Source organism: Corvus kubaryi, unplaced genomic scaffold (assembly GCF_017639235.1).
Source record: "Corvus kubaryi isolate FWS band 111438036 unplaced genomic scaffold, C.kubaryi_AGA036_p1.0 137, whole genome shotgun sequence".
In the NCBI taxonomy this organism is placed as follows: domain Eukaryota; kingdom Metazoa; phylum Chordata; class Aves; order Passeriformes; family Corvidae; genus Corvus; species Corvus kubaryi.
In genome coordinates this window covers 16,550,908-16,566,146 of record NW_024580671.1, presented here as the reverse complement: position 1 = coordinate 16,566,146, position 15,239 = coordinate 16,550,908, and the positions used below count along the sequence as shown (strand labels likewise).

At 38.5% G+C, this 15,239-nt stretch overlaps 1 protein-coding gene across 5 annotated transcripts in view; it reads left to right on the top strand.

The window, feature by feature from the left end:
* Window positions 1–14,573, top strand: part of DOCK4 (dedicator of cytokinesis 4) — a 233,550-nt gene extending 218,977 nt beyond the window's left edge. For 3 of the 5 annotated variants that reach the window (XM_042018041.1, XM_042018042.1, XM_042018045.1), the window contains 8 exons: window positions 29–149; window positions 633–714; window positions 927–1,036; window positions 2,187–2,354; window positions 4,855–4,927; window positions 7,375–7,488; window positions 8,388–8,449; window positions 11,466–14,573. In XM_042018041.1, the coding sequence (XP_041873975.1) occupies window positions 29–149; window positions 633–714; window positions 927–1,036; window positions 2,187–2,354; window positions 4,855–4,927; window positions 7,375–7,488; window positions 8,388–8,449; window positions 11,466–11,891 (1,156 nt within the window). In that variant the 3' untranslated portion in view covers window positions 11,892–14,573. The remainder of the gene's footprint in view (window positions 1–28; window positions 150–632; window positions 715–926; window positions 1,037–2,186; window positions 2,355–4,854; window positions 4,928–7,374; window positions 7,489–8,387; window positions 8,450–11,465) is intronic. The other 2 variants (XM_042018044.1, XM_042018043.1) reach the window with 1 other exon arrangement.
* Window positions 14,574–15,239: the final 666 nt, after the last annotated feature.

Genomic DNA, 15,239 nt, shown 5'->3' with positions numbered 1-15,239 from the left:
ATTTTATACTTCATTATTCTTATGATAGCCCCTTGAGTTACCCAGCTGTCAATCGATACTCATCCTCATCACTGTCATCCCAAGCTTCTGCTGAAGTCAGCAACATCACTGGGCAGTCGGAAAGCTCAGATGAAGTTTTTAACATGCAGGTATAATTTAGTGTCATTCTTTAAACTATACAGAATCTTTCTTATGAGGCTATTTACTGAATTAATGCTTCTATTATTTCATTCAGAAATCTCAAAGCTATTGCTTATGCTTCTTTTAAAAACCAAATCTTTAAGTTAACCTCGTTCACTTAGAAATATTTATTTTTATGTAACTGTTTTCTCTTGTTTAAGTAGCAATGGACTATGATGCAAAGTCATCTGACACATAGACCTTTCTGTCCAGTTGTCACATAGTGATGTAATTATTTTACTGTATTAATTATATTTCTATTTATTTAGTATTTTACTATATATTTCTGTAGCTAGAATAATGCTTTTTATACTGGTTTGCTATTTTGAATTACTGATAAACTATTCTAAGAAGTTATAAATTCTTTGTTCTAGTGAAAATTATGCTATAAATTTTTGTTTTCCAAACCAGTAAGTGTGATGTGGTAACAAAAGCATCTCTTCTATACACAGCCTAGTCCATCTACCTCAAGCTTGAGTTCTACTCATTCTGCTTCACCTAACGTGACCAGTTCTGCCCCGTCCAGTGCCAGAGGTCAGTGCTCATCTGCTGTGGTAAGCCATATTAAATGACTCTTGATACATTACACAGCTGAATTTCTGCATGATGTCACTGGTCAGACATCAAACTTAGCCAATTATTTGAGGAATCTGAATTATTGGAGAGAGAGGAATTTTTTGTCATAGAATTGAAATGTCTGAGTTTCACTGCATGAATTTAATCACTTGACACATTTAACATTCTAGCTTCTCCTCTGTTGTCTGACAAACATAAACATTCCCGAGAAAACTCTTGCCTGTCTCCCAGAGAGAGGCCCTGCAGTGCCATCTACCCTACTCCTTCAGAAACTTCTCAGGTAAGAAGTTTGTTGGGAATCCTCAGAGCACAAATAGCTCAGAAGACAATAAAGGCACATGTTGAACTTTGAGCAGATTCAGTGTCTGTTCACTGTTGTAAATTTTCAAGGGTTTTTTTACGTTTTTATAAGAAAATACTCTAAAATATTTTAGATGTAAGAGATGTGAATAGAATACATAGTGCTTGTTCACATTTCTGCTTGATTTCTTTAGGTGTAGGTCTGTTTCTTACATTTACTCACTGAAGTGAGAGAGAGGTGCAGAGACTTAACCAGATGACACATCCTGCTTGTGTGGAACAACAGCATTTGTTCAATCTAGGGAAGAAGACAAAAAATGAAAAACTCTAATCATGGCAGTTGTCCTTGTTGAGCTCCCCTTTATTTCTTCTGAGGAAGCAAATCCTAGCCGCTGTGAGATAATAACCTATTCCGTGGCAATTCTTATTTTTCAATGTAGTTTCAGAAAAGAATGATAGACATTTTGTTACTCCAGAGAAAAGTATGTATTATGTTCTTGCCTTAAAATACTGTTACATAGGTCTCCATGAAACGTGTATTTTTTGAGTATTCTGAAATGCAACATGAGCTTGGTAAGCTGGCCAATACTGAATCCATATTTCATCTTTTCTTCTTAATGGACCTATTTTCCTAAAGTGCTTTTCTTTAACACAGCTGCTGTTTTAATCCCTGCCATCACACAATGCACCTTTTGCTGAAGCTGAGAAAGATGAGAACATACATACAGTGTTAAAGGCTCTCCTTTCAACACTTTCATGTCTACCAGAAGTTTTGCCTCTGATAAAAACCAGCTCCAAGGTTCTCTATTTTAGAAATTATTTATTGGTTTCTCATTTGTTCTTTTCTCCTCCCTTGTTTCTTCAGTTATTGGATTGGCTCTTGATTTAATTTTTAATCTCTTTTCTGTTTAAGTCTTCATGCTATTACCTGAGGGCTTAAGAAGTAATACTGAAGCTTAGCCAGACTTAAGGACAGTTCTCAGGAACTACTTACAGCAGATAGATCTGCTGACCACTTCGTCACTGGTAGTGGAGCCAAGACAACAGACAGGAAAGATCAGGAGATACTCTTTAAATAAAGCGGTTTTACAGTTTGCCGCAAAGAAAAATTATCCCATTTTTGCTCCCAGACTACAAACTCTTGCTTTGCCAAGTGGAATGCGACTTCTATCCCCTACTCTATCCGAGATTGCATAAGGGAGGCTGAGGAGCTCGTAGGCCCAGTCTCCGCTCTCTCTGAGACTCGCCCAGCAGGAAAATCTCCCAATCTGTCTCTACCCTCAGTGTCCCATGAGAGGGTAAGTAGAAAATTAACTTGCTCATACAGTGAAGTATATTTCAAAGATGAGAAGGTCTGATGGTTTCTTTCTGCCCTTATAATCATAAATGAGGATATATCTTTCTGGGGAAAGGTGAAATTTCTTTCTCTAGTGTGCTGTTCCCTCAGCAGTAAAAATGGACTGTGATCAGAAACAAAATCCTGATTCTCTGCCTTCTGATAAAGAAAGGGAAAAGAATTCCTCAGGACAATTGTAAGGAGATATCTTAGAGATACCTGCAACTCTCATTTAAATTTAGCTGCTCAAACTGTTTCTTGTCCTTTCTACTTTTATTCTAACACCATTTCAACAGTCTTGGTTGAAGCTTCACACTGAGAGGAAAGGACCACCCATTTATGAATTACTTTGTTATAGCTTAATGAAAGCAATTTTCACACTAGTATTTCAACTGGGAGAGATGAGATACACAGGCAAATTCCTGCACTTCAAGTCTTTCAGGCCATAGCTACCTTATTTAAGGAAGTTTGATGGACTTCACAGAACAAGACCACAGCAGTACTGCATCCACTTCCTCATTGAAATCAATGCTCAAGGTTATGTACAGCTGTTTTTAGTCAACATCCATTTGTGCTTGCTTTGTGATCTCTGGCTGGCTGATTGTACAGTGTCTCTCCACCTCTTCCCATACTCTGAAGAGGAATGCCTGCTGTCACTGACTGGTCAACAACCTCCTTAATTTTTGCACTATTATTCTTCCTAGTGAAGCTTTTTGAATTTCACATTTTTGGGGTTTTTATTTGCATTTCATTAAACATCCTGTGATTGCTCTTGTTCTTCCATATGGTTTTGTATTTCATTCTTTTTAGTATGTCTTTGTTTCTCTGTATTTCATTCCGCTTTTGTCTCTTTATCTCCTCCAATTTCAGTTGCTTTTTCAGCCGTTGCTCTTTCCCTTTGCAATAGAAAACGGGCTTCAACACTTGTCCACCACATCCTAGTGCACTGCAGACTCACTAGGCAGTGAACATTCAATCCAGAAACCCAGACCAGGCAGGAGCATATGATCACACTTTCTGTCACATCAGAGTACATATGTAGTTATACCATCTAAATTTAATGGTAACTCCAGGAAAAGAGATATTACCTGACCCATTATGACTAATACAGCAAACCTACTGTAGCTCAAAGTCTACCAAAGCATTCTATCTCTGAGATGTTTAAAGTGAAGTTGAATTGGGCTCAAGTTATTTGTTCCTCATTGTGTAACATGAAGCTGCAACGTATTAGATCAATGATGATCACTTTGCATCTGGGTTTGCCATCTTGTGGAACCACAGCATAGTGCCTCACCAGCTTGGCACGGTCCTCTGTGAACAGTGGAAAGAGACACAATAATAGGATTTTTATTTGGATTTCACTGATTATCTGACCTTGCTTTTAAAGGAAAAAAAAAGTAAGAAAAAAAGTGAAGTTTATCTGTTCCATTTCCTCTGGAAAGTACATCTGACTTACTTGTAGGATTAGCTGTATGCTGTTTACATATGTTTTCAAGGCACACTAGTGACCCATGGATTATTTGAATGCTGCCAAAGGAAATAAATGGTAGAATTTTAATTTTTTTTCATACATTTACTATCACTGCGTCCCGCAGTGGTAGGGAGGAGGAGAGAGATCCAGCAGACAGGAATTGTGCAGCAAGATTGATTTATTTAATTATTTTACAAACTGTTTTATAGACTTTTTTCTTCATAGTCTAATTGGACAAAGGATCGGCCACCCCTTGGGGTGATTGGCTAAAATCCTAAAACATCCATTGTCAAAATATTTTTCTACTGTACCATAAACAATGCTCTGCAAGGTCACAGGTGTTCATAGTTTACAGAACTCTGCAAATATCCTCGTGAGAGAGAGAAAAGCCTCTCACGGGCCAGGAAAGAAGCAGGAATATTTCATGCTAACAGCATTTTTGTATCCACAATTTACTGCAATTTGTAAACAAAATGAATTTTAAGAAAAGGAAAGACAGACATGTTTTATGGGTCAGCTCCTACCCACAGGAGATGTAAGAAGACTGCTACCAAATAAGTCAGGGTTGGAAAACAATACTCAATGATTTTTTTAGGTAACAGCCATAACTTGATTATTATCTTGTTCAGGTCCTGATTCTGTAATGAAATTAATGCAAATCTATCATTCTATTTGTTTAGTTATCTATTAAGATATCTCTTTAGGAATGAGCTTTATTATGTTTTTTAAGGTGCTGGAAACTGTCAGAATTCAGTACCTAATAATCCTCCCTCCAATTTCTGTGTGTACAGTTTTCAGAAAACTAGTCTACTCCCTATCTGTATACACATACTTTTATTAAACTGTTCATGTTCTTATGTGATGTTTATCACTCTACCTCCAAAGTAGACCTAGGGGTGTGGGGGGATAATAAAAAAATATATTTGCTTTGTTAAAGGCTACTGAAATACAACAGCAGCTATGTGTAAACCATGCTGTTCTCAATTTACAGAGAATGCTCTTTAATCATATTGGAGATGGTGCTTTGCCACGAAGTGATTCCAATCTGCCCGGCTCTGACAAAGGTCAGTGGAAATGCTGTAACATGCCAGTCTTGGAAGAAGGAAAATCTAATTACTCCATCATGTTCATGTAGAATGCCAGTTCTTTTGAGTGCATACTGTCATCTCCAAGTGTCAAAACATTCTAACTGACTAAATAAATTGCGCTAACAAATCTAAGTTTCAAAACACTTTGTCAAAAAGGGGAGAACATGGTGTTTGAACTGAGTGTTTCACTCAAATAAGGCCCAGAAGTTTGCAGGAGGGGGGTGATGGAGAAGCAGGTTGCAGCAGGCTGCCTGTGAGACCTGTCCTTTTTGCTTTTCAAGAGAGACATATGGGGTGAAAAGCCAGCTTCTGGAGAATGGGGCCTGTGCCATTCTCCAGAAGGTAAAGAGATGAACAGAGTCCTGAAGTTTGGTACCAGCAGGTCCTCTTTACCAAATACAACTGTGTGTACTTCTCTTACACTTTGATTGAAAGTACCAGTTTGTGGTTTCTTGCTTTTTGGGGATTTTGTTTTTAATTAGGGCAAGTGAGAAATATATTTTTCCACATAAAAATTATTGCCTCTTATAATTTTGCACATGGGGAAATCCAATATTTTTGGCATAGTAATTGTTCACCATGATTTCATTATGTGCCTCACGTTTATAATATGCTCATTTCATTATGGTATCTTCTTGGTATGCTGAATAAAGGGTACAGTAAAGTAAGTGTATAGAAAGTAACTATTTTAAGAATATACTGTAATAAGAACTGACCAGGAGTGAGATTTTCTTTAGTAAGAGCTGGGTCTTTTAGGTATTTTTGTGTTTACATTTTATGAAAATACAGGTGGAATTTTTTCACAGGACTGAAAAATATATGAAATAATTTAACATGGAAATAGCAAAACTTTTCCACTGGCCTATGCAGCCAAGTACATCACAGAATTATTAAAATGAAGTGTTCTCTCCTGAAGGCTGAGTGCTTGGATGACTAAAAAAAATTGGCTTGTCAAGAGATTCAGGCACTGAAGTACCTAGGTCTGGTGCCAGGTGATTCTAGGATGAGGGCAAAGCCATACTGTTAGGTGACAGCTTACAATAAAAGCAAATACCGTATTGCATATTTTGGCAATAGCAAAGCAAAATGATCCTCTAAAAACCAGATTATTCTGTGCATTGATCCCAGGGTCAACTAAAGTGCAATTATACTGTAACAATATTGTTTCAGATATGAGACCAGTATTATTTTTACTGTACTTACTGTATTAAGTCTGGTGTACAGTAGGATTGCAGTCCTGAGAGCTCTCAGAGGGGCTACAATAGTAATACTTGATGTCATCATTTAGCAACAATACTTTGCTTTTTCGTTTCATTTTTGTAAATAAACACAGGGTCCTTGCATGTGATTCTCTACTCACAATTGAAACAAGTAAACAAGAAGGAAACTGACATGGCAGGGCAAGAGGTTTGAGGCTTTTAAGGTGAGGGATTTTTTTGGTGGTGTATTTGGGAGATGAATGGGAAAGTTTGAAGCAGTTCAACTCTTTTTTTTTTTTTTCCTCAGGAGGTGTAATGATTGTGTTTTTTAAATTAGGTTTTGTCCTGTCCATGTTAAATTCCCTGTCTGTCTGACTTCTTTCCAATATTAGTGACTTCTTGATGACATGAGATAATCCAGTTCTATCAAGGAAGCTCTTCCAGACTTTATGGGATCATTCAGTTAAAATCATAGAATTTGGTCAGGGCAACACAGACAAAGAAAACAGCCAATTTTATGCATGTCAAGGTGATAGGCAATTCACATGATCAAGCAGAGATCCTTGACCACAGATGTAAACAGTGTATAGAAATTTTCTCAGTCCATAATAATTTCTTTATTTGATATTTTTTTCTGTCAGATACTTTTAATTTCTTCCAGTTTTCACTCCCTCCATTTTGTGCCCTTCTTTCCACCTTCTTTCAATTCTGAATTTGTAGTCTATGCAGGGAACACAAGACTGTTAGCACAGAAAGCTTTGTGAAGGAGGTCGATAGGAATTTGGCAAGTTCCTTTCTCTAGTCCCTTCTGTATATAAAATGATTTAATGGAAACAGCGTATGAATAGTCTATTCCACTCTGTCTGGAAACCTCTAAATAGGAGTCTGGTGCAAAGATAAACTGATTATATTAACAGGTTTCAAACTTATCTCCCTTTGTGGTTGGATTTGCAGTGCACCAGAGTGCAATCTCAGCTGTTGCTGCTGTTGATGGCCGCCACTGCTGGTCACAAACTGACCTGAGGGCCAGGTGCATCCATCAGGCATCCATGAGATTGACAGCTGCTATTTAAGAGCTTTGCAAGTGCAGATGTAATCATGAAAGCTTTTCAGGCATGCTTATTGAATTCTTAGGCGTTTTGTCTATTTTTACCCTCATGGATAAAGGCAAGTCAGAGAACTGGAAGTGTTGATGCCTATGTCAGTTTTTTCATTCTCTTCCAGCTGTAAACTCCACCCCCAGCAGCTGGAGCCTGGATAGTGGGAAGGAAGCCAGAAACACATCAGAAAGTGGAAAGCTTATATCTCCTCCTGTACCACCAAGACCTGCACAGACTGGTGAATTAATGGACATTTCAGATCCAGTACTTGAGGGCTTAGATTCTTTCCACTCTGTTTAATGTTTAATTTCTTGGGCAGGTTAATTTATTATTTGATTTCTTATATGAAAGGTTGTAGAACTGCCTCTGCAGGTATTTGCATCTCATTAATGTTCTCTGCAGTTTCCAATACTTCACTAATGAATGATAATTTTCAGACAGTTCCTGCTAGTATGAGGAAGGATGATCAAATTTAGTCTTGTGATTTTATGATAATTGTAGGTTAGCAATCAGAAATGATCATTAACCACAAGGAATCTTACTGGCCAGCAAATGCACAGCAATCACAAAAGTACATGAGTTCTGTTACTATAACCATTTTGCCTTTCAAAAGATTAATTTCCATTTAAAGGAAAGGCTGCTCAAGTGATGCTATAAATATAATTGTTCTCAAGGGAACGAGTAAACTTCTTGCATATTATACTTATGCCTCTGAGTTTGTCCAGGCATATTTCTAGTACATTTGCAGGTAAATGTTTGATATAATTATACTATGTATTTTCTATTTTCCTTATTTGACTTACAAATACATAATATATTTCTTAAGAACAAAAAGGGAAAAGTTGTTATACTGACTCTTTTTTTAACTTGTTATCATTTGGTAGATTATAAATCAATTTACAGTGATATAAAAGTTGTCAGAAAAGGCAGATGGAGAAATTTCTTACACTAAGTTGTACTGCAAGATAATCCAGAGAACAAAGTAAAATAAACAAGACCTCTAAAACTATTTACAGCCATTGGCCAAGGGAACTAGAGATAATGCTTATGTATCGAATGATCTCCTATCCACTTAAAATGATTTCCTAATGAAAATTGTAATGCCACAAGTGCACTGAAATCTTTCTAACTTTACAGCATCACCAGCAAGACACATAGCCTCCATTTCCCCTTCTCCTGCTGGCAGATCACCAATGAAGGTACTGTCTTATTGCAGTGAATTGCCTTTGTGGGACGGATCTTGTGTGTTGTGGGGTAGATGGTACATATTTAATGTACATTATTTGGGATTATATTATGTTTTCTTTTTCTTATCATACACCTATACAAAAACCAGTATTCTGTCTCCAGTGTGGAAGAAGGGGAGGTTCCAGCAAAGGAAAACCTGTTGTACAACCCATTTGTCTTATTCTTCCAGCATTCAGAGCTGTTAGATTAGAGGGTCTGTTAGAGAGTATTCCCTGCTTCAATCATTTTAATATCCATTTCCTCTGCAGGATGATCCAGGGAGGTTGTAAGAAGTTGCAAGTAGTTTGACACCTGCCAGTAGGAAACATTAAGCATAGGCTGTGAATAAGCACTGGCTTTTCTCTGGTAGTTAAACATCCAAAGTAATTTGAGATCCAGGCTAAACTGAGCAGGTTTTATTTCTATTTCAAGATATTTGTGTGTGTTGATACCCACATATTGGTACCCACTTTTTTGTTGAAAAACTTGACTGGGAAATCTGTATTTTCCAAAGCACTGGAGCACACAAACATGCAGCCTGCTTATTCCAGGCAAACCCTGGTGTTGGCAGAGCGCATGACATTGGTCTTGGGGGATAGCCTCTGCCACTCCATTGAAGCAGAGATGATTCTGCAGGTAGAAATACAAGAGTCAACAACATGGAAGGAGAGCAAATAGAAAGGAGCATGACTGGTGCTTCAGGCACTCAGATGCAAGGACAGAGGGAGGCAGCCCTGCCAAAGTAACCCCTCAGCAACCCAGTGCCTAACTAATACTGCAGAGGTACACACTGCCTGAGGAGGAAAACAGCACCCCAAAATATTTCGTTTCCCCTTGAGGTCCCTAATTACATGACCACAGTCATTGTCATGTTTGCCTTCCCATAAGCATGTAACATTTCTGCTTGTGTCTGCACAGTGGTCCAAATTCATCACAAAGCAATTCTGCTGGCCATCAGAGTGCCCCATAGTCATATTACCATTCTGCTGAAGTGAGCACCAATCCCTGGGTTGCCCTGATTGCTTACTAGGAAGCTCTTTAGAACATTAGGATCTTGTACAAAGATGAGTTACTCTTCCTTTTCATCCTGAATGGACACAGTACTGATGATTCTTAGGGATGTTTGAAGCTTGTCCTAACATTCTTCTTCTATAGGTCTGGACAGAATTTAAGCATTTTACAGCCAAAGTCTGCATTGCTGCTTGGAAGAGGAATGCTAGTCCAAAATACTTCTGAGAACTGCTGGATCTCACTTTGAGCATCCATGAATTTCCAGACTGTTTTGGTGTCTAGACTGTTACTTGCTACTTTTAAAAGCAGTCTGCACTGCTGTCAGAAACCAGGTGCTTACCCATGCAGGCTTTACGTATATTTACTGTTGTTCTGAATGACAAAAGCAAAGGTCCTAAAAAGATATATGGTCACTTAATCCAAGTACCAAGTGTGCTTGGAACCTTGACCCTGGATGTTTGTGGGAGTAGGAGTGCAGCTGCAGCCTCCTCACGTGCAGAGGAATGGAACATGAAACTAATAGTTAAACAGGCTCCTCAGAAAGTCTGAAATGTCTTCACCAAGTGTTGAGCTTTAAAAAAAACTTGCTCTGCTTTTCCATAGCCATATACAGGGCTAAGATTTTAGCCTTTCTTCTAATGGTGTGCTGCCAGAGAAAAATCATCCTAATACAAAACCCACTGATATAAATGAAGATTTTTTTTCTCCATTGATTTCAGTGCTCTGTGTATCCAGTCCTAGATGGATAACTAAAATTATCTCAACAGAAAAAAGTCAGTGCAGTCAGCTCTGTACACCCCTGCCCCCTCTCCTCTTCCTTCACTCCCATCCTTTGTTGCATGGCTCACACTCTCACCTCAAGCTGAGCAGCTGAGTGTCAACCAGTCTAACAAGAATGGGAGTGAGCAATTTGTCTTTTGTGATTTCTCCATCCCTTTTTTAGCCTGAGTCCTGGATTGTTTTAGGATTGTCTGGATTGTCTCAGGTGACTCCAGTCATAATTAGATATGTTGCAAAAACTTTTCAACTTGGAAAGTGTGGGCTTACCTTTTACAGTGTTCAGTTGAAGCTGCTTCACTGGAATAGAACTGCTCGATAGCTGTAGGTAGGCCTTTATTGTCCCTGCCTTTAATTCATCGTCAGCATTGTCGTTGCTGCTTGGGCCCTCAGCTCCCAGTCTCTCAGCATCCCTCACTGACCTGTGAGACTGCTGGTGCAGCCACTGGCCACCTGTGTCCTCCACATGGCCCTTGTCCCTGAGGCACATGTGGTGTGTTGTGTTTGTGTGTCTAAGGAACACCTGGGAGATGGGGGAGAGGAAGGGTGGTGATGCTTTAATCTCCTACCAATCTGCTGCTGCCCTGAATAGGAGCAGGAACAGCAGAGAAGGGGGCTGGCACCCAGCAGCAGCTCTTACCTTGACACCTGCTTTGTACTACCCCTCCGACACTGATTTTATGGTACACTCGGAAATGATGTCATGATGTAAATGCACTTTTCACTGCATGGCAATGCACTAAAAGCTGTGAGGAAAAGCTTTGGAAACTGAATTTGGGATACGAGAGCCTGCAGTAGCAGCAGTGGCTGGGCTTTGGCGTTAGGGGGCAGGACACCCCCAGGTATGCCCTGCACCCGGTGATGCATTCCACTTCCATCTGGGAAAACTAAGGGTGCATTCTAAAGACTTCCAGATTTTTTCCAGGGTATTACGATAGGAAGATAACATTTAAAAAGAGTTTTATTTCCACTTACATGAATCACTGGCATGGCCGCTATCTAAAGTGTACCCAGGCACTACTGAAATGAGCTTTTTATTAGTTTCTTACCAGGTCTTGATTAAACAGGAGCACAACCATTTCTGTTTGTCAAAGCTCAGAGTACCTGCACTGTATCTATGTATGTTTTCAGTCTGAGCACAGAAACACTCTTCCTCCTATATGCCAGGCAAATTCTTCTTTTGCCCTTTCTTTTGAGCAGGGGTCTGTGCAATCATTCACACCGTCTCCAGTGGAGTATCATTCCTCGGGGCTCATATCCAACTCCCCGGCGCTGTCAGGGAGTTACAGCAGCGGCATCTCTTCGCTCAGCCGATGTAGCACATCAGAGACATCAGGCTTTGAAAGCCAAGGCAGCGAACCAGCAGTGACTGTCCCAAGCTACAGCATTTCTGAGGAGCCTGTGAGAAAAGAAAGCAAAACCCCGCCACCTTACAGCGTGTATGAGCGGACTTTGAAACGCCCCGTTCCTCTACCTCACAGCCTCTCCATCCCGCCTGCCGCAGACCCTCCGGCACTGCCACCCAAGCCACAGCTGGTTCGGCCAAACAACCTGGAAAACAGCAGCAGGAGGACTGAGCAGGTTCCCCGGCCCAGGCCTCTGCCCCGCAAAGTCTCTCAGCTATGAGAAGCCACTTTTATATTTAATTGCAACACATTCTTTACTGTTTAAGAAATAATATTTTTTAAAAATGGTAAAACTCATTTAGTTAGGCACTTTAATATTTTGTCCACCTTTTCTTTTGAGTAATTTCGAAATGCTTATTAATATTATGTTGCACATTTGAAATGAAATTACTAATTTAGGTTGCCAGATATAATAGGAAGCATGAATGAGAGGATTTTTTTTTAATTTCATGGTGGTGAATACTGATAAATGCTTTTATTTGTACTTTGTTTTTATTTAAAAAATTAAATCTAAAACCTTAGAACTCTCATCTGAGTTAGCTGAATGCTTCTTACAAAATGCAGAATACACTGACTGGATCTTTACTACTAGAGATAAATGCACGCTTTCTAACAAAGTAGTCTGTAGACTAGGATGTTTCTGCAAGTAGGCTGGAAGTTGTTTCTCTTATCTTATAAACAGGTTGGTCATTTCAAATGTATGTGGCAAAACTGAGATATAATGCAAGTTTTACAGCACAGGACTGTTGTAAGAATGTGGTTTGGAATTTTTGAAACACACACTTGGCTTATGTTATTTTTACGATGGGAAGATACCTGTATTTCATTCAGCGTTACAGCACCATTCTGGTGAATCCCGATAAGGTTTTGTGCCATTAGTGTATGTACCTGACACATCCTTTTCCTTTTTGAGATGCAATTTACTTTTATTCTTCCAGTTAATGTATTTTTGTTGTTGTTTTTTTAAGTTTGGGGGGGTTTTTTTAAAGCTAGCAGTTTCCTAGTGAAGGCTCTCTGCTGTTCTTGAAAGTTCACCCTAGAATACAATCCATGTATGAAACAGGTACAAATGACTTGTTCATTTAACTTATGTACAAGAGTCAGTACTGACTAGTATCAAGGCAATTCACTAAATGAGCCAATTTTTAAAAATACAAATGGCTGGTTTTCAATCCATACATTTCAAAAGCTAATTGTGAAGGTCATTAATAATTTTGAAAAAATCTAGCAAAAAATCTGAACAGTTCCTTGGATGTGTATGTGCCATTGGAGCCAGGGTTTTGATTTGCTTTTTAGCTTGAGTTCATCACCATCATCTTTATTGTTGAGAATGGTGTTTGGCCTTAGGTTGTATTATAGTGACTGGCATCTGAAGAGCTCTGGAAAGCTAATGCCAAGACATAGGAATGTGGAGGGGAAGGGAAACAAAAGCACCTTCTGTATGTACGTTTTGTATCCTCTTTCTTTTATTGACTGTTTAAATGTGCTTGGGAACAGATGTGTGAACTGCATTTTAAATCATATTGTTAAATATATTCTCCCTCTTTTGTTGGGAAGCTCATGTTGATCTTAGCTGTGTTTGATTTGTTGATAGTTTAACTGGAAGAAAGTGACCACTTTTTTATATTCTCTCAATTAAACCTTCAGCAGTTACAAGCTGTTGACAGTAGTTATAGAAGTTTTCTATAATAAATGTTCAAGTATTTTTGTACATAATTGGTAAATTTTAATAAGGAGTGTACCATTATGTGAAAAAGAAGCAAACAGTTGTGTATGCAGTAATATTGTTATAATTATGCCAAATACTTTATGTATGGAAAAAAGAATATTTGTAAATATGTGCTTTTAACAATAATTCTGCCATATTGACTTTACAATTTTGAATGTCAGAAAAAAATAATATATGTTAAAATATTTATGTTTTAGTGAAAGTATTCATAACTTGAAAAGGAACATATGAATTTTAGCTTTGTATCTTGCTGATTTCAATGTCTGAAATTCCTTGAACTAGCTGTTGCTTTCTACTATAACATTTTTCTCTGTAACCACATCATAAAACCTGTAGAAGGCTACATATTTATGCTGATATAAAGAAGTAATGCCTGAAATTTAAATAAGGTGTCACAAGTAAGATAACAAAGCTGCTCTGATTTTTTTTCCACCCATGTAGTTTAATAGATTTTATCGGCTAGTGCCTGAGCACAGTACAGTATGAATCAGTGTTACTTGCTCCTGAAGCCATTTTTTTTTTTTATTTCTGGCAGTAAGCAGAGTTGATGACTTTATCATTTGCGTGCATTACTGGTCAGCTTTGCAGCAAAACATTTCACAAAGTCTCTGTTTACCTAGACACTCATATTGGTTGCTGCATAATGTTAGTATGAAATAAAAGAACTTGTTTAATCTTTACAGTACAACTTGTTTTCTACAGAATGAGAGATTCTAATTCAGTTAGTCAGAGAATGAAAGTTCTGACTCCTTGCCTTGCTAAATCTATTTTTTTTTCTGTTAAAAATCTCCTGATAGCTCAAGTTTTCTCCCTATTTGGACCCGTAATTGCTTTGTGAGACAAGGTGGGGAGAGTATTGACATGCTCTTCTGAACAAGTGAAGAACATAAAATGTACTAGAGAGCTCACTGTAAATTAACCTGCATGAGCATTCTGTTTTTATAACCAGGACATCAGAAATACTCTGAACAATAGAAAATGGTGTAAAACTGACAGAGTACTCCTAAGCCGAGTTGACACATTTTCTGCTTAGCCAGTTTTGACAAATTGATTCTGTAGATCAGTTTTTCAACCTGATTACCTATAAAAAATGTAGTATGAAATTTTGTTATGTATGTTGCAAAGCCCACTGCTTGAAAACCTAATGTAAATAAAGGTCATGTTTGAATTTTATGTAGTAGTCATAAATACAATTTTATCACTTTCTGGATGATGGTGAGTAATTCAGAAGCTCATACAGGAAGACCAATGAGAACGATTTGCTCTTACCATTCAATAGCTTGAATGCCAATGTGCATAATAGGTGACATAATCTTGTATTCAAATACCATATTTGAGATGCTGGTCTCTGGGAGGCCAGAGAAACAGCCTCAAACTTGGCTGGCTGGCTTTGAAATGATGCAGTTCAGGCTGGTTCTTATGATGGCATAATAGCTCCATAGTGTGAGTGAACTCAGTTATGATGTCCCAGGTCAGATGCTGTGTCAGGCCAATTGCTGTGTCCTCAAAGAAGCACAAAGCTGAAGCTACCCCCTGTAGAAAAGGTTTCAGGGCAGTGCAGTTACAGCCCTGTTCACACAGAACAGGGTATAGCTATGTGTAAATCTTCTGTACGATAGTGGCACCTTGCCCTCCTGCCTGACCATCCTTCTTGTTCACTGATTGTCCAACAGCACCTGCAGAAAGAACAGTGATGGAGCAAAAACATACCAATAGGCAGGAGTCAATGCCTGAGGTATAAATGATGAGAAGCATCTTGTTTTGAATATAACTGTGGTCAGTGAGGCATGTAGCAGCATTGTCTCAGTAACCTCAGGTGCTGACAGATTCAGATCTTTG